Below are 22,797 nucleotides of genomic sequence, written 5' to 3'. Positions count from 1 at the left end.
AAATTCCTTGTCCATCTGTAAAGCAGGCAGCAACACAGTTGAGGGAACGCTCACTACAAACAACTTTTAGAAGAAAGTTCTACCTATAACAACCCTTGATCATTTGAAAAATTAACTTTTCACCGCTGTTGCTTTTTCATTAGCAGTGCACTATTAATGCTGATGTTTAGTCTCTGGAGACTGGACAGTGTAAACAGATAACAGACTAGCTAGTTTCACTTTCTCATGCTCAAACATTAACATAAGGTTTGTCTTCATTGCAGGAGTTAAAGGCTTGGATGAACCTGTAGACTGCTCTTAAGTCTCTCCCTTTAACAAAAAGCAGTGTTGAAAGGGAACTGGGCTTAGCTTTAAAAATTTTAGGAGACTCCATGTAGAGGAAGTGTTAAAACCATGGTGTTCCTCTGCTACAGTTAAAATAATGTAGGCAGGACTTTAGGGTGGGATTCACGAGAGAAACTTAAGTGCCTGACTGACACTTTAGATGCCTACATCCAAAATTCAAATCTTCATAACCCCTGCTCAGCTGCTGCCTAACCTAGTAGGTGACTAAATTCTCATGGTGCCTAAATTTCTGCTACTGGGAATGTACACAGCCACCTCAGACCTGAAATCACTGAGCCCTCAGTACTGAACTCAAGCCTAAGCCTCTGCAGGATTCACAAAGTAGGATCAGGTCCTACAGGCAAGGTGGGAGTAGATGTAGTCTGAGACCACCTTACCGTATGTCTACCAGTTTGAGTCCCGCACAAAACACAGAAGAAGGAGATGATACTCCCCTGAGGATGAGGACCAAGAGGTCAGACATGAATCAGTCGTTCCGTGAAAAATATTCACCCATGGCTGATATTGTGTTCCTGTCTCCTATCATCTTTCTGTGTGAGTTCATTTGAGAGCATAGTGATTGACTGGTTTCAGGCATGTTGTTGGGGCATTTAGTGCGCTGAGTGAGGTATACCACATGTTGTGATAGGCATGAGTAGGACCATGGATTTTGAAAGGTGTGCTGAGAGGATATTGATCATTGTAGCAGTGGAATTTTAGCTTCAGGTTTTGCATCAGTTGTTGTAGCAGGGCCTAGTGCCACTTTGAACTGGGGGGTCCTGTTCTGTGGGCAGCTTGCTTCTGATGATGAGATTGGGATGTTTTTAGGCCAGAAGAGGGGGTTCAGGAAATATTTCTTTCAGGATGGGGTCCTCACTGATGATACCTTGTATGGATTCCAGTGTGAAGTAGTATGTGACAATTAGGGATGTGCAGTCAGAGGGTTTTGTTTTGATTTCTCTCCCCCCTCCATATTGAAGCAGGTTCTCTCTGGGTATTTGGGTACCCGATTCCATGATGCAGTCTGTTTCTCTGGTGGAGTGTCCTTGTTTGATAAAGTCAGTTTTAAGTTTGTTAAGATGTATATGCCAGACTTTCTTCTTGAAAAGTATCCTGTGGTATCCGAGTGCCTGGCTGTAGATAGCTGATTTCTTCACTGCATCAACGCATTTGCACTGATGCAGCTGGGCAGCTGCGGCGCTTTAGGGAAGACGCTCTATGCCGATGGAAGAGAGCTCTCCTGTCAGCGTAATTAATCCACCTCCGCAAGAGGCAGTAGCTATGTCAGCAGGAAAGTTTCTCCCACCAACATAGCGCTGTCTACACTGGGCTTAGGTCAGTATAACTACATTGCTGTGGGGTATGGATTTTTCACACCCCTGAGCGACATAGTTGTACTGAAATAATTATGTACTGTAGGCCTGTGTCTGTGAAGGTAAGTGTGGTGATCCATGGATTTCTTGCATATAGTCTGTACGGTTCCATTGTTGAATCTGATAATAGTATCCAGGAAGTTCATGCTGGTGAGGTAATGTTCTGTTGTTGAAACTGAAACTAAGTTTTGTAGACTTCCTTTTAACAAAACTTAATTTTGGATGTGTACTAAAATAAAATAGAAGTTTTAGCATTGTACAAAGAAGATAAATTCCTTAAGAGTCAAGGGAGAGAATGGGAGTGCATAACCCAAGGCTAATTGCCAGCAGAAGAAATCCAGACAAAAAGCCCTCTGCGTTGTGAAGTGTATGAGGCTCATGTCAGTTTCACTGTGCTTCTGATTTTGTGAAAGCACTGATGGTGGCAGTGGGGATGGCGGCAAAGAAACATATGACGCTGTGTAAGAAGGGAGACAAATGAGAGGCAAAAACACAGATCTTGTCTATGCTGGGCAAGTGCATCCTGTTAGAAAGTGTGTTAATAAGCATGGTGTTAAACACAGTTCTGCCCTTAGTGTCCTTGTGTAGACTAGAGAAATAGGTAGCTTGAAAATATTTTACCTCAACTCCCCTGTCCAGTTAATGTGTTTCAATTATGAATGGTCTTGTTCGTACAAAGGCCAAATAGTTAACATTTGATTTGTTAGTATTGCTTCTGTCTACACCAGTGCTTGTCAACCTGGGGGTCTGCAGACTATGTCTAAGGGGTCTGCAAAAGGTTGTCATTACCATAGAACAGCGGCTTTCAACCTATCGTCTGTGGATCCCTGGGAGTCCATAGACTGTGTCTAAGATTTCAAAAGGGGTCCACAGCTCCATTTGAAATTTTTTAGGGAGTCTGCAAATGATAAAAGGTTGAAAACCACTGCTCTAAACAGTGCATTTCCTAGGATAGATAAGGACCCAGGCTCTGTCTACACTACTGCGGTAAGTCGACCTACACTCCGCAACTACAGCTACGTGAATAACGTAGCTGGAGTCAACGTACCTTAGGTCAAGTTACCGCAGGGGACTTGCCTTCCTCTTCTCATGTGGGGGGTAGAGCATAAGGGTCAACTAGAGAGCAATCTGCAGACAGTTTGGCATGTCTTTACTAGGCCTGCTAAATCGATAGATTTGGCGCATTGATCCCGGCTGTAGTGTAGACCTGCCCCCAGTGGGAGAAACAGCTCAAACGACATGAAGGGGGGGAGAGAGCCATAGTAAAGGGGTAGGAGACTGACAGAAGGAGGGAGTTGCTGTATGAGTGACAGTGACTCCTAGCTGAAGACAGCATTTGGTACCTTATTCTGTTGATCAGCAGAGATTGGGACAGCTGAAGATAGAGCACTTAGCAGCAAAAATGTATTAGAATGAAAATAGTTATCTATAACTCAAACTGTAGTTTTAGTGCCCCCTCCACCCCACCTCACACACACTGAATTAAACCTCTTCCTTTCCCTGTCCACGCAAATGCTTGAGAATTGCTCAGAGCTCTGTGTGTCTTTTATAGGGTGGGTGCCTATTTTATTCCCGCTGCATTCAAAAAATGAAACAAAGCCTCTCTAGGTTACCCCCAGTTCTAGTAGGCCTTCCTGAATCTAGCAGCTAGATTGTATTCAGTGTGTTGCTGTCATTCATAAAATGGCATGTTACTTATGAAAGAGCTTCAAGAAGCAGGATGTTTGTGACCTCCCTGTCCTAACATGGGGGTAACTAAGTTGGGGAAATGTTTATTTCACTCTCTGCTGGCCAGAACATGCAGAGATAACGTTGGTACAGAACCAGCCTATTATAGAGGGCACAGATTATACTTAGGGATTTTTTTAAAAAGACTAATTTATCCATTATGCTGGCTAAAATTTGCCATAGTAAAAATGAATAATAATAATTAGAAACAATTTAGGCCTGCGTCTAGCATTGCAGTTTAAGGGCACTTGTTTGTTAACTCACTGGTAATAATGTAAATATTATTATGTGACGGAATCCTAATGCCTCAGTGAGGATCGAGGCCCCATTATGCTAGATGCTGTACCCACACACAAAACAAGGTCCCTACCCTGAAGAATTTATAATCTAAAAACACAAGTCAGACAAATCCTAATACACAGATGTGAGCAAAACATAAAGGTACTAATATTATTACTTACATTTGTTTCCCCCCTGAACCATCCCTTCTACCACCATCTCCCTGATTAACAATTGGAACAGATTACCAAGCATGTGGTAAATTCTTCAGCACTTGCGGTCTTTAAATTAAGATAGAAAGTCTTTCTAAAATGCATGAGCTCGTTAAGCTGCAAGTTATTAGGCTGGCAGCAGGAACCACTGAGCGAAATTCTGTGGTTCATATTTTGCAGATCGGAGTAGATTTATATTTCAGTAGCACCTATGAACCCTGCATATAGACCAGGACCCCACTGCGCCTGCCATTGTGCAAACACAGAACAAAGAGACATAATACCTGCCACAAAGAGTGTGCAGTCAGAAAACAGACAACAGGTGGATACTGACAGATGGGGCAGCAGAAGGAAACAGTGAGACAGTATTGGTCAGCATATAGGCAGCAGTCTCACCATACTTGCCGCCTAGCTATTGTCAGGTTTAGCAGGCAGGTGATTTTGGAGATTATTACAAAGTCCCATCTGTCCTTGAAATACATGAATCCTTCTGTTTGGGTGCCTTGGCCAGTATGCTCCTCCACTGCTGATTCGAAGTGCTTCCCTTTCAACCTCTATGGCCTTTTCTGTTATATTTTATTTTAATGCTTGCCTGTTGCCTCACCCTTCTGTATGTCTCCTTCCCAATCAGCATCTACACCTTCCCTTATTCCTGCTTTGTGCATTTTCAGTATACATCACAGTTTTGCTGTCAAGGGTTCTGAAAGCATCCTAGGTCTCTAATGGCCTGCTCCCTCTGTCCCAGTGCTGCTCTGGTTGCTGCTGCTTGGGGCTGACTCTTGGGAGTTAATATCTTCTACTGCCTGCATGTTTTGGGACGGCTATGGAGATATTACACAATTATATGGCGTAAATTGTCCAAACTTTAGGATAGTGTAAGTGTTTGCTAGGATTTGAAGAATGAATTCCACTGTCTAAGACCATCTTTACTATCATAGAGATGGAAAAGACTTCCTCGGTCATCTAGTCTCTCTCTTTCTGGCATTGCAGGATTCTTCCCTGCAATGCATTCTCTAGTGCTTTGCCCAGTCTAGTTAAATAACTCTCTTTGTGAGAGCAGGCTACTTACTAGATCTCACTTTAAGGAAGAAATTATTGATTTTTTTTTCAGCCTAAATTTTCTTAATTTCTGTCCTTAACTTCTAGTTATAGTCCTTGGATTGTTCTAAGGAATTCCTTTCCCTACTCAATGTTTACATCCTTAAATCTTTTGTAGGTTGTGAAAAACCTGTTCTTTTTCTGAAGATAAAAGAAGAAATAGGTTTTATCAGGGCTTCCTTCCTTCCTGCCCCCATTTCTGCACCTCTGTGTCACTGACATATTTGCATAAACATAATTTATATTTAAAAGCACTAGGCTCTGACAGTGAATGAAAACATTTACTACTTTAAAATATAAAAAGGGAAGCAGGGAGACCCTCACAGTTTTTGTGATGTCTGCCAGGAAACCAAGAGTGACAGTCTTGTCTACACTGACACTTTACAGCACTGCAACTTTCTTGCTCAGGAGTGTGAAAAAACACACCCTGAGCGCTGCAAGTTTCAGCACTGTAAAGTGCCAGTGTAGACAGTGCACCAGCAGTGGGAGCCATTCCCCACATGGTGGTGAATTGTTTTGTTTTTCTTCTAGCGCTGGTACCGCAACTACACAGCCATGTTAAAGCACTGTTGCAGCAGTGCTGTAACACTGCTATTGAAGACATGCCCTAAATTCTCAAAGAGAGAGGGGCGTGACTAGGGAGAGGGATTAACTATTGAGAATGGATGGAGTTATGAACTTGAAGGATGGAATTGGTTTGGCAGAATGTAGGCGCTTCTGGAAGATGAACAGGGCTTCTGATAATGTTTCCATATAAAGCTAGTTAGTTCATCTTATTTTTCAGTCTTCATATTTTTGCAGGTGCTAAGTGTCAGCTTCTCGTTCTAACTCTAATAAATGTGTCAACCTGTGGAACTCCTTGCCTGAGGAGGATGTGAATGCTAGTACTATGACAAGGTTTAAAAGAGAACTAGATAAATTTATGGAAGTTAAGTCCATTAATGGCTGTTAGTGTCTCTAGCCTCTGTTTGTCAGAGGTTGGAGATGGATGGCAAGAGAGAGATCACTTGATCATTACGTGTTCGGTTCACTCCCTCTGGAATACCTGGCACTGGTCACTGTCGGTAGACAGGATACTGGGCTGGATGGACCTTTGGTCTGACCCAGTATGACCATTCTTATGTTCTTTCTAGCATTTAAAATTGAAGCTCCAGATCTGTACCCCAAATTCAGCCTTGTGAGGGAGGTTGTCTTGTGTTTTTGTTGCATCAGAATGTTGGAAAATTATGAAAGACAAGTCATGGAAGACAAGAGAGTTGAATTCAGAATTTTGTCAACTTTTAAAATGCCCATACTGTCCAGCCAGCTCTCTATCAGTTGAGTGTGTGTTTTTAGCATGGCTGAAATTTTGTGATGGGCAAGTGACTGTAAAAAGCAAGTAAGTTGATATAGATATTGATTCTGAAAAGCAGGTACAAAAGAGCGGTAGGACCTCACTAGTTAGTAGGCTGGAGACTCTGCTGTTGTGTTCTTTTAAGTTAGTTACACAGTTTTGAACTTTTCATTTTGGACTATAAGTACAAGTCTTTTGTATCTTACACACATTTAACATGCGCAATTTCAGCCTTACGCACATATGCAAATTAGATACAATTAACTCAGGCCTAAACAGAGACTGGGAATGGTTGGGTCATTACACTAATTGAATCTATTTCCCTATGTTAAATTCTCCTTACACCTTCTATGGGTCATCTTAATTATCACTTCAAAAGTTTTTTTTCTCCTGCTGATGATAGTTCATCTCAATTGATTAGACTCTTCCTGTTGGTATGCATACTTCCACCTTTTCATGTTCTCTGTATGTATAAATATCTCCTGTCTGTGTGTTCCATTCTGTGCATCCAAAGAAGTGAGCTGTAGCTCACGAAAGCTCATGCTGAAATAAATTTGTTAGTCTCTAAGATGCCACAAGTACTCCTGTTCTTTTTTCTCTTTTGGATTCCTCTTAAAAATTTCTCTGACTCTAGAGTGTAACTTGTCCAGACTTGTGCTGTATAAAAGTGGGTGGGGACTTTTAAAGCTGACATCAGGAACTTAATAGAGTAACAAAACCTACTGCCATGGCAGCTTAAAAATGACTGTTCACCAATATGGTAAACCTGGTTTTGTTTCTACAGGTCTGTCTCTTCTTACGCTGGGGTTACGTTCCGCAGTCAGCGCGTAAAGCGAAAATTGCGTATAGTCAAAATTACATTGAGTGTAATGGCGGGCGGAATCGCCCGCACTACAGAAACAGTATTAAAATTGTTATTTTTCTCTCTTTTTTTGTGTTTTTTTTTTTCTTGTTTTTGCCGACCACATAAAGCTGAAATCGCGCATGTTAAATGCACCTAAAATGTGACAGACCTGTACTTCTTCAGTTTTGTTTTAGTGTACTAGGGAGAGAGTTGAATAAATTGTGTGTGAGACTTAAGACTGCTGAAGTTACTCTGTGCATTGCAAACAAAATAAAAGCTGTTTTCTAATTATAGTTCTAATAAGACAGCTAATTGAGATGTTAAAACTGCAAAATGTGTAGGTGAATGGAATGTAGATCTCATAGGTATGCTGATAAATGTAACAGACCATTTAAACAAAATTTAGAAAATATGTTTAGATTAATAGCTTTGTTTAAATGGAAGCAAGAGACATACAGGAATAAGGATATTGTACTGCCTTTGTAAGTAAAGACTTGTAGATGATCTTGCTAGTTTGGTCTAGTAGAGCAGTGGTCTCCAACCTTTTTTGATTGCGCACCCCATCAGTAAAAAATTTTGAGCATGCACCCGCTGCCATGTAGCAGGGCCAGCTCTAACATTTTTGCTGCCCCAAGCAAAACAAACAGACAAAAAACGCTCGGACTCCTGCCCGAACTCACGAAGTGCTCCCCACCCCCAAAAAGCCACCTGAACTGCTGCACCCTGAAGGATCCTCTTGCACACCCGCAGGGTGCACGCACCCCATTTTGGAGACCACTGTAGTAGAGCATAACACTGGTTTCTACTTCTGGCTCTGCCACTGACTGACTCACTGTGACACTTCAAGCAAGTTGCTTAATTACTCTTTGTTTACATCCATGTAAAATGGAGATAACACCTCCATGGGGGGTTGTGATGCTTAATTGCTTGTAAAACGCTTGGAGAAAATTAGAAGTACTATAGAACAGCAAAGTGTTATTGCTTGGCACTTAGCTCTCAGAACACTTTTGTGTATTGAGTTGGGAGAGCAAGACAGTGTAACAAGGGCAGCTTGAGGACAGTCCTAATTATCATACATAAAGTATGTTCCCTTTTTTCTTTTCTTTCTAGACTTTATATTCAGAGCACCCATCAAATTAAGCAAACCGGGGGAACTGCGTGAGGAATATGAAAGCCAGCTGAGGAAGGTATAGTGTTTTGTTTAATTGTAACTTTCTTCCAGAGAAACTTGGAATCCTTTCAGATATGCCTGCTTACCTATATATGGAGAATTCTAAGCATTCTTTTCTTTTCTAAAACAAAGGTCATTTATCCCTTCCTACCATTCAGTCAATTCAGGAAAATGTTGGCAGTTGACAGTTAGCCGGTTCCAGAATTACTGACATCTTAGACCATGTCTACATTACAAACTTTGGTTGACACTGTTGATTACAGATTGCTCTCGCCCCTCGCTCCACCGATATGGCCACCAGGTGCCCGTTATCTACCGGGTAATGAGCGTTGGAATAGGGCGGAGGTTCGATCACTGGATGCCCTGGGGGGGGGTGACAAGTGCCCAAGGGTAGTGACGGGGATAACGCAAGCAATCAGTCGTAGTGTTAAAGATTGAGGATTTATTAAATGAGTCACAGATAAGGATAAGGGACCACACAATTAGTTACAACTTGGGCTTACAATATAATACTAGAACAAATAACACAAACACTACAATTACAAATAGAAGCTGGCCCTGGTATTTTTCTAAGTCCCAGTAATTATTCAGGTCGTCCCAGGGGTTAGTAAAAGTGATATTGGTGCTATTAGTAATCATAAATGCAGTAACTAATCTTATTAAACACAAATTGTGAGGCTCAACTGGTCCCCCTTGCGTTCAAGGTTTCCTGGTCAACGGGTTTCCCCTAGCAGGAGCCTTGGGGCGGCTGGAACCAGTCTCTGCCTCTTATCTAACAGCACAGATATACAGATATCCTTAACAGCTAATTCTACTTACACATACAAACCACAAAAGTTTCATTACGGCCGGCAAGCAGTCAGGCTCTGGGAAACGCGTGAGCCAGGAGAGAGCTTCAGGTTGATCAAGCCTGGATACGGTTCGACGGGAATTCGAGTTCTCTCTCCGCCCGTCCCCAGGAGGGGGTCAGGAATATATAACGAATTTTTCGTCATAATTTATGATAAGCCAATTGCAGGGTCTTGAGTGGCTCATGCCCATACAAGGGAGGCAATCGGGCCCCAGCATCTCTACCCAGGAAGCAACCGTCGTGAGGGGAACTTCCCCTCCTCAGGTCGGCCGACCGCAAGGTGCTGTTTCCTGTTACAAGTTCTGCTTTCTGAGCAGCTATGTGATCAGTGGCAGTTCTGGGGGCTGGGGGAAAATTCCGTTGGGGGGTGGAGGCCGGAGCACCTGTTGTCTGGCCCTGGGGCCCAACTTGGGGGTCTAACAGACACGAGTTATGTTAAGGTACAACCTTCAGAGTTTGTATATCACTCGTGCGAATGCATACTTGGCTGCTTGCATCAGCGCGGCATGTGTTCACCAGGAGTGCTTGTGTCGATGAAAAAGGCTACACGCCATGGGTAGGTATCCCAGTGTGCCATGCACTGTCATCTGGTGCAGTGCCTTTTGAGAACTTCTTGTGGGTGAGTTGTGGAGTACAAAGGAGTCTCCCAGGATCTCTGGGAGCTAGGGGTCAAGTTCCAAGCATGCAACTTTCTCTATCCCATAATGCCATCCATATCCCGTAACTTTCTCACCCCTTTTTAAATCTCACAAACTTGTGCGGCACTTTTCAGTGTTTGCCATCTTTGACAGAAGTATGGAGCCCGCAGACCTCTGTACTATTCTCACGAACGCAGCAAATACAGGACGCACGATCTTCTTGTGTTTGCAGACCTGCTGGAAGTGCTGCACCAGTGGTGGACATGATGATTTCTTTAAGGACAGTTTGCTGAAGGACATGGCAAAAAACAATTCAAGGTTGTTAGTGACAGTCACCAAGCAGCTTCAGATGGTGGAGTGCTGCTTCTGGGCCAGAGAAACAAGCACTGGGACCGCATCATAATGCAGGTTTGAACAATGAGCAGTGGCTGCAGAACATTCAGATGCGAAAAGCCACATTCTTGATTTGTGTGCTGAGCTCACTCCAGCACATGGACACCAGCATGAGAGCTGGATTGATAACTGAGAAGCAAATGGTAGTTGCACTGTGGAAGCTTGCAACGCTTGTTTTCTACAAGTCAGTGGGAAATAATTTTGGAGTAGGAAAATCCACAATTGGGGCCATTGTCATAAAAATGTGTAGGGCCATTTAATTGTCTCCTGCTATGTAAGGCTTAGCAATGTGTAGGCCATAGTGAATGGATTTACAGCAGTGTGCAATAGATGCACGCACATCCCTTTTGTAGCACCTTGGACAGAGTACATCTTTAGAAAAGGCTACTCTTCTATGGTTATGCCAGCATTAGTGGATTACCAGCGATGCTTCACCAATATCCGTGTGGGCTGATCCAGTAAGGTGCAAGACTCTTGCATCTTTAAGGACAGAGGACTGTTCAAAAAGCTGCAAGCAGGGACATAAGTTCCCAACCATCAGATTACCATTAGTGATATTGAAATCCAGATGTGATTTTGGGGTAGCCAGAATAGCCCTAGCTCTCCTGGCTCAAGAAGCTATGTGCTGGCCGTCTCGACAGTATCGAAGAACTATTCAGCTACCAGTTCAACGGGTACAGAATGACAGTTGAATGTGCTTTTGATAGATTGAAGGGACATTGATAGTGTTTACTCACTTGATGAGATATTTTTCTCACTGAGATCCAAATGGTTGTAGCTACCTGTTGCGTCCTGCATAATATCTGTGAGGCAAAGGGGGAAAAGCTGCCTTCAAAGTGCAGGTGGAGCTGGAGCAGCTGCCTGCTGATGTTATACAGCCAGACACAAGGGCCACTAAAAGGATTCAGTGTGGAGCTATGCTGTTGAGAGAGGCTTTGAAACAGCACATGAACAGTCAGCAAAAGTATTGTTCTGTGCTGCAGTGTTCTCTGGCCTGGAGCTTTGGGTGCTGCTGAGAATTGTGTAGTGATTGCTGTACATTTATAAATGACTTTTCCTGAATCTATGTTTTATGTGGTCCTTCCTGTTTGTTTAGAAGTACTGTGTGTTTTGAGTACTGCTACGCATTCTGCAGCATGTGTTGTGAACTAATAAAGATAATTGTATTCTCCTCAAATAGAACTTCATTCAGTGGCAAAAACAGTTTAAAAATGCAAGAAATGGGTAAACTTTGAACATAAATTCAGAGAATAGAAATTTAAAATTGGAAAGGCAGCAAACAAGCATGTCAGTCCATTTCAGTGCACAAATGTAGCCCATCGTGGCTACATACACTGACCTGTGAGAACCACTGCTGGTGTGTACGTGAAGCTGTGGTTTTCCTTCTTGTTTCCCAGAGTGAAGTGCAAGGAATAAGGATCCCGGCCCATGATGCCATGTGGAATATTGAGGGGTATAGAGAACTGCTACCATGGAGTTCTCCAAGGTCAGCAAAGGGTGAGAATTCCTGGGATTTTTTTATTTTTTTTTTTTTTTGACCTGTAGGTCCACTGGGGTCCTGCATCATTTGTGTTTGCTGCCCAGGAAGACCCATTATGTGCTGGTGCATCTCCTTATTCTTTTCCTGCTGGCATTTCTGAACCTTTCTCCTGTCTGCCCTTTCCTTCTCCATGCTCTCTGCCACGGTGGCCCTCCGGGCCTTTTGTTTGCAGACCAATGCAGTACTGGCTTGCAGGATCTCACTGAACATGGCCTATCTAGTCCTCTTCTTTTCCTCCTCATCAAAATCAGGCATTCTGCAAATGTGAAGGCGACATCTCTCAAGGCTGCCACCGCAGCAGCTACAGACAGATGTACCATTGGATTTACAATCATTGCGGAAAGGGAAGGATAAGTGTCAGAACTCACTTTTCTTATTTCCATAAACACTTTTAAGAAGACTTGCTTATTGACACTTCATCTTCGGAATGCCTCACCACAGTACTTGTTGCCAGCCCCAGCCATAGTAGTATGGCCCACCAGGGACACGGGTGGGGAAGAAAAGTATAGGGTGATGGCAGGCAACATTGGCATTATTTTCCACAAGTAGTGATGGGGTTAGCTGATACTTCACTTTTGAGGGTCACAAAGGCACAGAGAGCACAGCTGGCATCCTGAAGACTCCAGGCCCATATGCTGCTAGCTCGTTTACTGAAGTGATGCTATCTGGACTCGTGGGGTGGGGTGGGAAAGTATCTTAGAGAAAGAAATAAGGCAGCCATCTCTCGAAACCTTTCAGAGAGGATTGCACAGTATCTCCATGAAAGTTTTTCATGGATATGTCTCAGGAGATGCAAGGGTTACTCCTATGTACATAAACTCCTGTGCTCCCCTTCTCCACCTGCCTAAACCAACAGGGGAATGAATGTCAAATGCCAATTCTACATCTGTTTGTTTGTACCTCTACCTCTTCTCATATGAGTAAAACCGTGAAAACTTGATACCTGTGTCTTGTTAATTTGGGGCTGGGTGCCATTTTTAAATTTAAACATTGTAAGGAAAAATGGATGCACACACTTACCTGAGGTCCGGTCCCCTTCCTTGCGCTAATCCTTGCTCTCAGCTGGTGGAATTGGCTAGACTCAAACAGGTCTTGGCTCGCAGCATAGCCGACCACCCCATTGCATCTCTCCCCTCCTCCTGTTAGCTGTTCACAGCAGGGGTCTCTGGCTTTCCTTAGTTGTCCACAGTGGTCTGCAAGGTACCGGTGGAATCTCTACCATATATGACATGCAGCTTGTTGTAAAAGCAGCAGGTCTGCAGCTCATCACCAAATCAGTTGTTGGCCTCCCTGGTCTTCTGGTATACCTGGCACAGTTCTGTCACTTCCACACTGCATTTCTGCTGATCCGCTTTGTACCCCTTTGCCTTCCTCCCCTGTGCAATCTGCTCTTAAATATCCATGTTGCTGTGGCTGGTCAATAGCTCTGCTTGCATAGCCTCTTTTCCCCAAAGGCCCAGGAGCCCATACCTCCTGTCTACTCTTAGCCAAAGTGCATCTAGTGCATGGAGCTGGCGTGGTTGGTTGGGCAATTACACTCAAGAAAGGAGGGTTGCTAGGTCTGTCTGCCAAGGTGGTCAGTCAGGAAACAGCATTTCAAAAATACTCATGGGGACATAAAGCGCAGGGATGGCTTCAGGTCTCTGTGACCCCTGGGCAGTGGAGTATGCAATTGTGACGAGAACAGTCACTATCACAAGGAATGGGGCATTGTGGGATAGCTGCTGGAGAACTATTAGGGTTACACTTGCACTGATTGACCCCAGTAGGTCAATCGTGGTTCCATTCTATTAAGGGAGGTGGTTTTACTATATCACAGTACCAAGGCACTTACATTGGCTGGAGGTGAATTTTAAGAGTAGATGTGCAAATAGGTCAATGCAAGGCAACATATGTCCATGTAACTTTGTAGTGTATACCGGCCTTCATTTGCCTTCCAAAAGGTGAAAATGTACCTGCTTGGTGCAGGTCTACCATCTTTGTTATACAGGGTTTATAGAAGAATGAGCTATGGTGAATGTAATAGGTTTGCAAAGCTAGTTGCAGTAAAATCTCCCCCTTTCCTACTATAACTCTTTCAGAATCTTAATCTGGGAAACTGATGCTTTCAATGCTTGGTCTTAGCCAAAAGATGAACTCAAAAAAATTTGAGGAGAATCCATTCAGCCCTTTTGGACTTAAATAACTGGGGGCGTCCCTTTTTTTAAAAAGAAGCATTTTTTATCCACAAATCACTGAAATGACTGAACTCTAACCCTAAATATCTCATGCAGCTAGTCATTATTCTAGAAATATTATAATGGGGCAGTGACTGCTGTAGTTAAGCTAGGATAATAGTTTCTATTCTAACTCCTCCACCCCTAGTTCTGAGTTATTCATAACTTTCTGAAACTTTCATTTTTTCCAGGCATAAGCCCTGATCCTATAATCAGATCTGCTAGTGTGGACGCATGCAGAACCCTGTTTATTTCAACAGGGCTCCACACAAGAGCAAGGGCCTCTGACAGCAGATCCGTTTGCTGGATTGGGGCTGCGCAAAGGTGGGATTTTGGAGTGTGATGTGGTTGGTTTATTTATTTTATTTTTTATTTTTTTGGTCAAGCTTGACCAAAAGTGGTTTAGCTGTTTTTGATAAGGATAGTATATATGCGTATCTGCAAAGGGAAGGAAATACATTTTTCTAATGAAATAATCCTGGCAGTCTTCATTTGAAGAATTCAGCATCCTGTGAAGACCAGTGTAATGCATACATACAAAGGGGCAGAGTTAAGGTTAAGAGTGACATCTGGAAGAGGTGATTGCACTGATTTTTAGCTTTGAGTTGCCTCAGTGACACACAGTCAGTAGAGCTTCAGTTAATTGAGGCTTTGTCCCTAGGAGTTATTGATTGTGGTCTTTTCACTTCATTTCAGACACATTTGCAAGTGGATGCAAGGTGTGAATCAGTCAACTGAGGGATGCTGCAATCAATTGATTTCTCTATTTTAGACAAGCCTCTAGTGTAAACAAAGTGCAATGACTTCTGACATTTTTACCACTGTCGGAAGTTTGGTAAAAGATTAGGTGCATAGAGATTTTATTCACGTAAATGTCTAATTTATCAGTTAACTTAAATGGACACCACTATAGTTAGGAAATTACAACTTAAAAAACAAACAAACTTAGAGATGAATATTTTGTAACTGAGCCTCTTGGTTTAAAAAAATGAATGTAACGTTTGGTGGAGGTCTAAAGTATCAGCCACACCAGGATTTTATAAATCTACTTCCTAATGGTGAGGAGGAGACCTTCCCTGGTGAGATATGGGGCTTACTCAGCATTTCTGCAGAATTTTATTTTTCACTGGTTTTGTGTGTTTGTGTCTGTCTGTCTCCAAGGAGATGTGACTAGATTCAGTTTTTCTTCCTGAATCTGAATTGTGTGAACTACAAATAGCCCAAATCCTGGCCTCAGCACACAGCCCAACCAATTAGGATGTGTACCGGGGATTTCTGCGGGGCTTGAGGGAATATCTTTCTTCCACCATCTGCTGGCAACTTTGTTTGAGCACTGCTATTCTACCCTCAGCTACAGTGGCCTCTGGTAACTACAGGGGTTTGAAGTGCCTCAGTGCATTTCAATGGGGTGTTAATCTTGACATCTGGTTTTGCTCCTCCAAACTACTAAATGCCTGGAACTTTTGGGGGGACTCACCCATCTTCCTCCCCACGTTCCACAAACCTTTTATATGAGCACCGTCACTGTGCAGGATACGTCTTCTTGTTAGTGAACTTGTAGCTGATTTGTAGTCCTTTGCATAGCCCTGGTCAGTCAACAAGTATTGAGTGTGCAGCAGACCTAATCTAAGTGCTGCTGAGTGTGTTTGGGTGTTGGAGTCTTGATTTTTTTAATATATATTTTATTTGAAGTTCAGTGTAATAAGCCTATTTTTAATCATAGTAATGTTGCAGCAGCTGTAGATCATTCTGAGATTTTTTTGTAACTCTTTATTGACCTGAAAAAAATGGGTGATAATCCTTCTCATTTCCACTGCAGCAAACAGGAGAAGTATTTTAATGTGCTTCTGGCATTTTGACTATTCCACTTGTTTATTTTGAGGATAGAATTTTTTGTCTAATTCCTGTTTGGCCTGAGGTTCATCTATCTTCCTCTTTTCAATCTTTGTTCACTGCTAGACTGGAACCCTGCTTCCATCCCTTCACAACATGTACATACCCTTTCTGAACCTCATCTGAAAGAAGAGGGGATTGGGGATATTCCCCAAATCTCATCCTGTGAGCAAAGAACAACGTAATCCTTCTGACAGATTGTGAGTTGAGAAAATTCTCTATCACTTGTCACCAAGCCTTATGTAACCAATATACAACTTTAAAAAGAGAAAATATTTTTAAGCTAAGTAGAATTTGGAGGGCTAAATACTATCCCTCTAACTCTTGTAACAAGAGTTTCATAATATTTCTTTGAGGGGAGGGATAGCTCAGTGGTTTGAGCATTGGCCTGCTAAACCCAGGGTTGTGAGTTCAGTCCTTGAAGGGGCCACTTAAGGATCTGGGGCAAAATCAGTACTTGGTCCTGCTAGTGAAGGCAGGGGTCTGGACTCAGTGACTTTCAGGGTCCCTTCCAGCTCTATGAGATAGGTATCATTATTTGGATAGAGTCCTGAACACTAGGGGCAACATGACATGAAACTGGGGGTAGTTCCTTATTTGTGGTACAGCTCCTTATTTGTGGTCCCCAGTTCCTTTTTCAGTGGCCAAAATTATTTAAAAATATATGTGGGAGCCCAGACTCTTGCGTTCAGATCCCGTATCTAACTTTGGCCTTGTCTACATTGGCAAGTTTCTGTGCAGTAAAGCAGCTTTCTGCGGTGTAACTCCCAAAGTGTACACAATGCCCAGCCACTTAGTGCGCAGAAGCTGCGCAGTTGCAGTGCCGTAAAAAAACCACCCGAGAGCCGTACAGCTTTCTGTGCTGGGGGGACAGTACCACGGTGCCAGTGTAGACATCCTGGTTGATTACAGTGCTGCAGTTGGCCTCCGGGAGGTGTCCCACAATGCCTGTTCTCCCCTCTCTGGTCATCGGTTTGAACTCTACTGCCCTGCCGTCTGGTGAGCAACCGTGAGCCCCACCCCTTAAATACCTTGGGAATTTTGAAAGTCCCCTTCCTGTTTGCTCGGTGATGCATGCATTGGTCTCAGTGCATCTTTTCAGGCTTCACGCATCATGCAATCCCCCTCCTGGAGCAGTGCTGAGTTGCTGGACCTCATCAGCATTTGGGGAGAGGAGGCTGTCCAGTCCCAGCTGTGCTCCAGCCGTAGGAATTATGATGCCTTCGGACAGATTTCATGATGCATGCAGAAAGGGGCCATGACAGGGACACACTGCAGTGCAGGGTCAAAGTGTAGGAGCTGTGGAACGCCTACCACAAGGTGTGGGAGGCAAACTGCCTCTACAGTGCTGCGTCCACAAGCTGCCAGTTCTACAAAGAGCTGGATGCGATACTCAACGGCAACCCAACGTCCACTGAGAAGGCCACTGTGGATTCTTCGGTGGCTCACATGCCAGTTGAGAGTGGACCGAGCCAGGAGGAGGAAATCTTGGACGAGGATGTGGAGGGAGAGGAGGACCCAGAGGCAGAGGACGACTCAGAGGTCAGAGGTGCATGCAGGCAGGAGCTCTTCTCTACCCCAGAGGAGGCTCGCCAGTCACAGCTGTCAGAGCTTGGCAAAGCGCAAACAGGAGAGGAGGCTCCTGGTAACGAGCTTTGATTTTGGGAATCGCTGAAGCGAGTTGTTGCGGGCAGGAGGGTTGTAGAAAGCAGGCTTGTGTCTGTATGATGCACGTACCACCGCATGCCTAGGCTGAATGGCAGAACAGGGGGTTGATTGACTCCCCCACCTCATGGGAATCTACCTCAGAGATCTCCAGGAAACTTGTGGAGATACTGGGCAATCCGCTGCTGCAAATTCTTTGGCAGAGCTGCTTTGTTTCTTGCCCCATGAAGGCTGACTTTCCCATGCCACTCTGCTGTCAACTGGGGGTGGAGGGGCATTGCTGCACACACACAAGCCACATAAAAGCCAGGGTAGAAGCCGCAGGCGTGGAGAAGACCCTCCCTTGATTCCATGCTCACCCTCAGCAGCGAGAGATCTTCCATAATGAACACAGCCTGTGGAAAATGTGGGGACAGTAATGATTATAAAGCCTCCCTACAGTGCTGGCTCTCCCCAAGAGCTACATGCCCAATGTACCGTATGGTCCTAGAACACTGCGGTTACTCACCATTTTGGGGGTCTTGTGGCTCATATGTGCTTGCCTGGGGTCAGCCAGGTATGTGAATAGTGGCTGTGTTTTAAATCACTGAATCCGTGGTCTGTGTGTTGCAAACAATACTGCTTCTGTAAAATGTTGCATTTTGGCTTCACATATATGACGTTTGGAGCCCAGCCTCCCTCTTTATCGGCAGCTGAACAGCTGCGCAGAATTAGAAAGTGGCCACGAAGAACTAAGGAGGACTTTCTGCGTTATATCATGATGCACTCTGTGGCCAAAACACAAGAATTGAAAGAGTGGCAGGACAGCGAGAAGAGGAACCAAAAGGAGAATGCAGCGTGCCAGAACGAAGCCACGGAGAGGCTCTTAAACGTTACGGAGCACCAAGCAGACACGCTGCAGGCGATATTAGCACTGCAAACCAAGCAGCTCCGTGCCCACCCTCCCCTGCAGCCACTGTCGCAAAACTCTTTCCTGTGTGCCTCCCAGACACCGCCAACACACTCCTCTCAACCTCCTGGCTCCAGTCTGTACCCACTGCATTCCACTCCTGCCCCGTCACAGTCCAGCCCTGCGGACTCCCAGTACCCACTGCACTCAGTACCCGTCCCTCTGCACTTTAGCCCTGCTGAAGTCCAGTACCCGCTGCACCGTACTCCAAAGGACAAGGTTGCATATGATACCTGGACATACGCAAACCTTTAACTGTCACCTCCTCCTGGGATCCTCCCTTCCCCCATCTTCCACAGTGCTGATTATTTTTTTTTGTTTGTCTCTCTCCCCTCCAGTTGTTGTTTTTTAATAAAAGAATTCTTTTGGTTTGAAAGCAATCTTTATTCCAGTCATTGAAAGCAAACAGAACCCTGCAGAGCAACAGGCAGTTTTCTTACACCTTCATAGTGCATTATCTGCACCAATCACAATTGCCTCCTAGCATTACGAGCACTGCAGTCCTGAGCATAGCAACAAATATTAGTGGCTTTCAGCTTCAAATTGCTGCCTCAAGGCATCCCTGACCCTTATGGCTCTGCGCTTCACCCCTCTAATAGCCCTGGTCTCGGGCTGTTCAAATTCAGCCTCCAGGCGCTGAGCCTCTGTGGTCCTACCCTGAATGAAGCTTTCACCCTTCCCTTCACAAGTATGGAGCGTACAGCACGTGGCTATAAACATCAGAATATTGTCATCGGCCAGGTCCAGCCTCCCATATAGGTAGCACCCATGGGCTTTTAAATTGCCAAAAGCACACTCAACCGTCATTCTGCACTTGCTCAGCCTGTTGTTGAACCGCTCCTTGCTGCTGTTGAGGTGCTCTATGCTTCATAATACTTCATAATCAACGGTATTAAGGGGTAGGCAGGGTCTCCCAGAATCACAATGGGCATTTTGACTTCCCCTACGGTGATCTTCTGGTCTGAGAAGACAGTCCCTGCTTGCAACTTCCTCAACAGGCCAGTGTTCCGAAAATGCGTGCGTCATGCACCTTTCCAGATCAGTCTGCGTTAATGTCCATGAATTGCCCATGGTGATCCACAAGTGCCTGGAGAACCATTGAGAAGTACCCCTTCCTGTTAATGTATTCAGTGGCTAGGTGGTCTGGTGCCAGAACTGGAATATGCATGTCATCTATCGCCCCTCCACAGTTAGGGAAGCCCATTTGTGCAAAGCTATCCACAATGCCATGCATGTTGCCCAGAGTCATGGTCTTGTGGAGCAGGATGCAATTTGGCCCTGCACACTTCCATCAACACGATTCCAACAGTCTACTTTTCCACTCTGAACTGGTTAGCAACCGATCGGTAGCAGTCTGGAGTAGCCAGCTTCCACAGTGCAGTCACCACACGCTTCTCCAACGACAGGGCAGCTCTCATTCTCGTGTCCTTGTGCCTCAGGACTGGGGCAAGATCACACAGTCCCATGAATGTGGCTTTCTGAAAGTTCTGCAGCCACTGCTTGTCATCCCAGACGTGCATGACGATATGATCCCACCACTCAGTGCTTGTTTCCCGAGCCCAAAAGCGGTGTTCCACTGTGGTCAGCACCTCTGTGAATGCCACAAGCAATCTCATGTCATAGCTACTACGTGTGGCAAGATCAATGTCGCGCTCCTTTTGCCTTTGTAGTTTAAGGAATATCTCCACTGCCACTTGTGATGTGAGTGAGAGCGAACAGCATGTTGGCCAGCAGTGCGGGATCCATTCCTGCAGACAGAAGAGGCAGAGTACGCAGTACACAAACAGTTGAAAGATGGCGCCAGACGCGGACGGAAGCACAGGGATTGCTGGGATGCGAAGCAATGCATCATGGGACATTGGGCCAGGACCCAGGGTGCTCCGCGAACCCCCCACCTTCTCACAACTCTTTGCGGCAGAAGAGGAATAGGTGCTCTGTGGGATAGCTGCCCAGTGTGCACCGCACCAAATACCACTGCAGGTGCCACAAGTGTGAACATACTATTGCGCAGGCAGCTGACAGTGGGAACACACAACAGCGGTTTCCCTTCAGCACTCTGAGCAGCGATATAACTGTCAGTGATGTAACTTTGCCAGTGTAGACATACCCTTAGACTTCCTCTGTGATCTAGAGCAAGTCATTTTAACCTTTGTCTCAGTTTTCCTACCTGTAAAATGGGGATGATACTTGCTTACCTTCCTTATAAGTGTGAGTAATGATTGTTTAAAGTGTTTACATTTTTCTTTAAGATATAAGGCACCGTAGAAAGTCTAAATATTGACCCTAGTTTAACCCTTTGCAGTTGAATGCAATGTAGTCTTTCTTTCCTTCTTTCTTCCCTCCCTCCATTTATTTTACTGAAGAGTGTTGATTAGATTTAGGTAATACAGTAAAATACTATTCTTGTCAGTATGGATGACTTTGTTTCAGGATAAACCGGCACATTGTAAAGTTACATATTTGTTTTCCATCTTACTAAGCAAAAAAACAAAAACAAAAAAAAAAAAACAAAAAAAAAGATTTTCTTGTTTTGAGCATCTTGCTTTGGGTACTCGTATTTTGCTGAGGTGAGAAGGCCTTGTAATATTGGTAAATCCATAGCTGCATCCAGTTCTCTTCACACAACAGTTTTTTTCCTTGGAAACTCTGTAATCAGGAGGGAAACTCCTACCTGGGGCATGTGCTGACATGTCACTTTTCAGCAGCGGGGTAGACAGAGCAGTTTCACCTAAGAAGAGGGCACCTTTTAAAGACTCCATAAACCTGGACAGGTTCAGGAAGAGAAGATGTCAAATGTGAGTTTCACAGATTCTGAAAATATATGTTGAGCATATAGGAATAGTATTTCTGATATCAAGAAACGAGAATCCTGATCACCGTAAAAAACAAGCCATTTTCCTTTGGATTACTTGCAAGGGATTATTCTCTGAAGCTATGAGCACAGTGATCAGGGCCTGGGGGATATTTAAAAGGGTAACTAGGTTAAAATAAGAGCTGTTACTTATAATTACTAATAACATCTGAGATTATCAAAACTAAAACTTCTAGGAATCTTTTTTTTTTTTACTTCTCGCAAGTTGGGTGTTACAAGTAAGGTCGTCTGTTTCGCTTTTTCTTTTCCTTGTGCCTTATAACGTAGTGATTGCAGTGTTCATGTTGCAAATTCTTCCCTGGACTGTTTGCATTCAAACAAAAATGTTAGGCCTAAATTCCCAGGCAATCTTCCATTAATTGGAATATGGGTTGTTTCTGCTCTGGTGGTGGGTTTTTTGTTTTTGCTTTCCTCTTTTTTCCCCCCCTCCAGGTTAGAAAAAACCTGCTAATTGCAGAAGCTACTACATCCAAAGGGGTATATCTGGGGAAGGGTACATGGAGGGTAACTTCCAAGCCAAATTTGGAGTTATTGGCTTCCAAACTTTATACTGTAGGGCAAACTTTGCATATGTCTAAGTCAAATGGAAACAAAGCTCTCAGTTACCTTTGTACAAATATGTTATTGGATGCCAACATTAACCTTTGGCTTGCGGGAGACATATATGGTCTCCAAAACAGAGCACAAAAAGTCTTTGTCAACAAGAGATTTTTTTCTTTTTGTAAGGTTTTTGTAGACCTCTGCTGTTCTTAATATCCAAAGAAGATAGCCCTGAGTGTTTTCCATTGACAGAGGTTATGTTTGCACCTCTTATGGTCTGTTTCAGTAAACTGATAAGTTTTTAAACATTCTTGTATGTCTCACTGTACTTGGCCGTTAAAATAAAATCCAAATATAATCATAGATTAGAAGACAAATAGATAATTCCATGTGGATTTCTACACATTTTGGGGGAGAAGGGATGGAAGCTGTGGGGAGGATTTTGGACAGATTGCCAGAAATAACTTTTAAAAATCCTGGTTTATTTACCCCTATATACAGGACTCATGAACCTCTGAGTTTGTGTGTCCCATAGTAAAACAAATAGAGCAGACTCCTTTCAATTCACACTTCCTATTACTGAGTAAAGACTTGATACGAGTTCTGTAACGAGGTTCTGTATTACTCAGACTAATTACTTTAGTCATCTCCTGAGAAATATTAACAAACCATGCATTGAAAGAATGTACCCTCAACCCCAACTTCAGCATTTGGTCATACAATTTTTGCTCCTCTTTTTGCCTTTCTTTCTTCACTCCCTCAGGGCCGCCTGAGGGGGAGGGCGGAAGTGGGACAATTTGCCCCGGGCCCCGGAGGGGCCTCTGCAAGAGTTTTTTGGGGCCCCTGAAGCAGGGTCCTTCACTTGCTCTGAGGGCCCCG

General features: G+C 44.0%; 1 protein-coding gene across 3 annotated transcripts in view; it reads left to right on the top strand.

Annotated features, from left to right (window-relative positions):
• The window catches only part of RNF169 (ring finger protein 169), a 42,983-nt gene that overhangs the window by 5,492 nt on the left and 14,694 nt on the right, over positions 1 to 22,797 (top strand). Inside the window, exons 1-2 of one of the 3 annotated variants that reach the window (XM_050930485.1) lie at positions 8,302 to 8,378; positions 11,641 to 11,740. In XM_050930485.1, coding sequence (XP_050786442.1) covers positions 11,672 to 11,740 — 69 coding nt within the window. In that variant the 5' untranslated portion in view covers positions 8,302 to 8,378; positions 11,641 to 11,671. Of the gene's footprint in view, positions 1 to 8,301; positions 8,379 to 10,082; positions 10,259 to 11,640; positions 11,741 to 22,797 lie in introns of those variants that run through there. The other 2 variants (XM_050930488.1, XM_050930482.1) reach the window with 2 other exon arrangements.

Source organism: Gopherus flavomarginatus, chromosome 1, assembly GCF_025201925.1.
Source record: "Gopherus flavomarginatus isolate rGopFla2 chromosome 1, rGopFla2.mat.asm, whole genome shotgun sequence".
NCBI lineage: Eukaryota > Metazoa > Chordata > Testudines > Testudinidae > Gopherus > Gopherus flavomarginatus.
The sequence above is the reverse complement of the archived record's forward strand: the minus strand, read 5'-3'. Positions and strand labels throughout refer to the sequence as shown.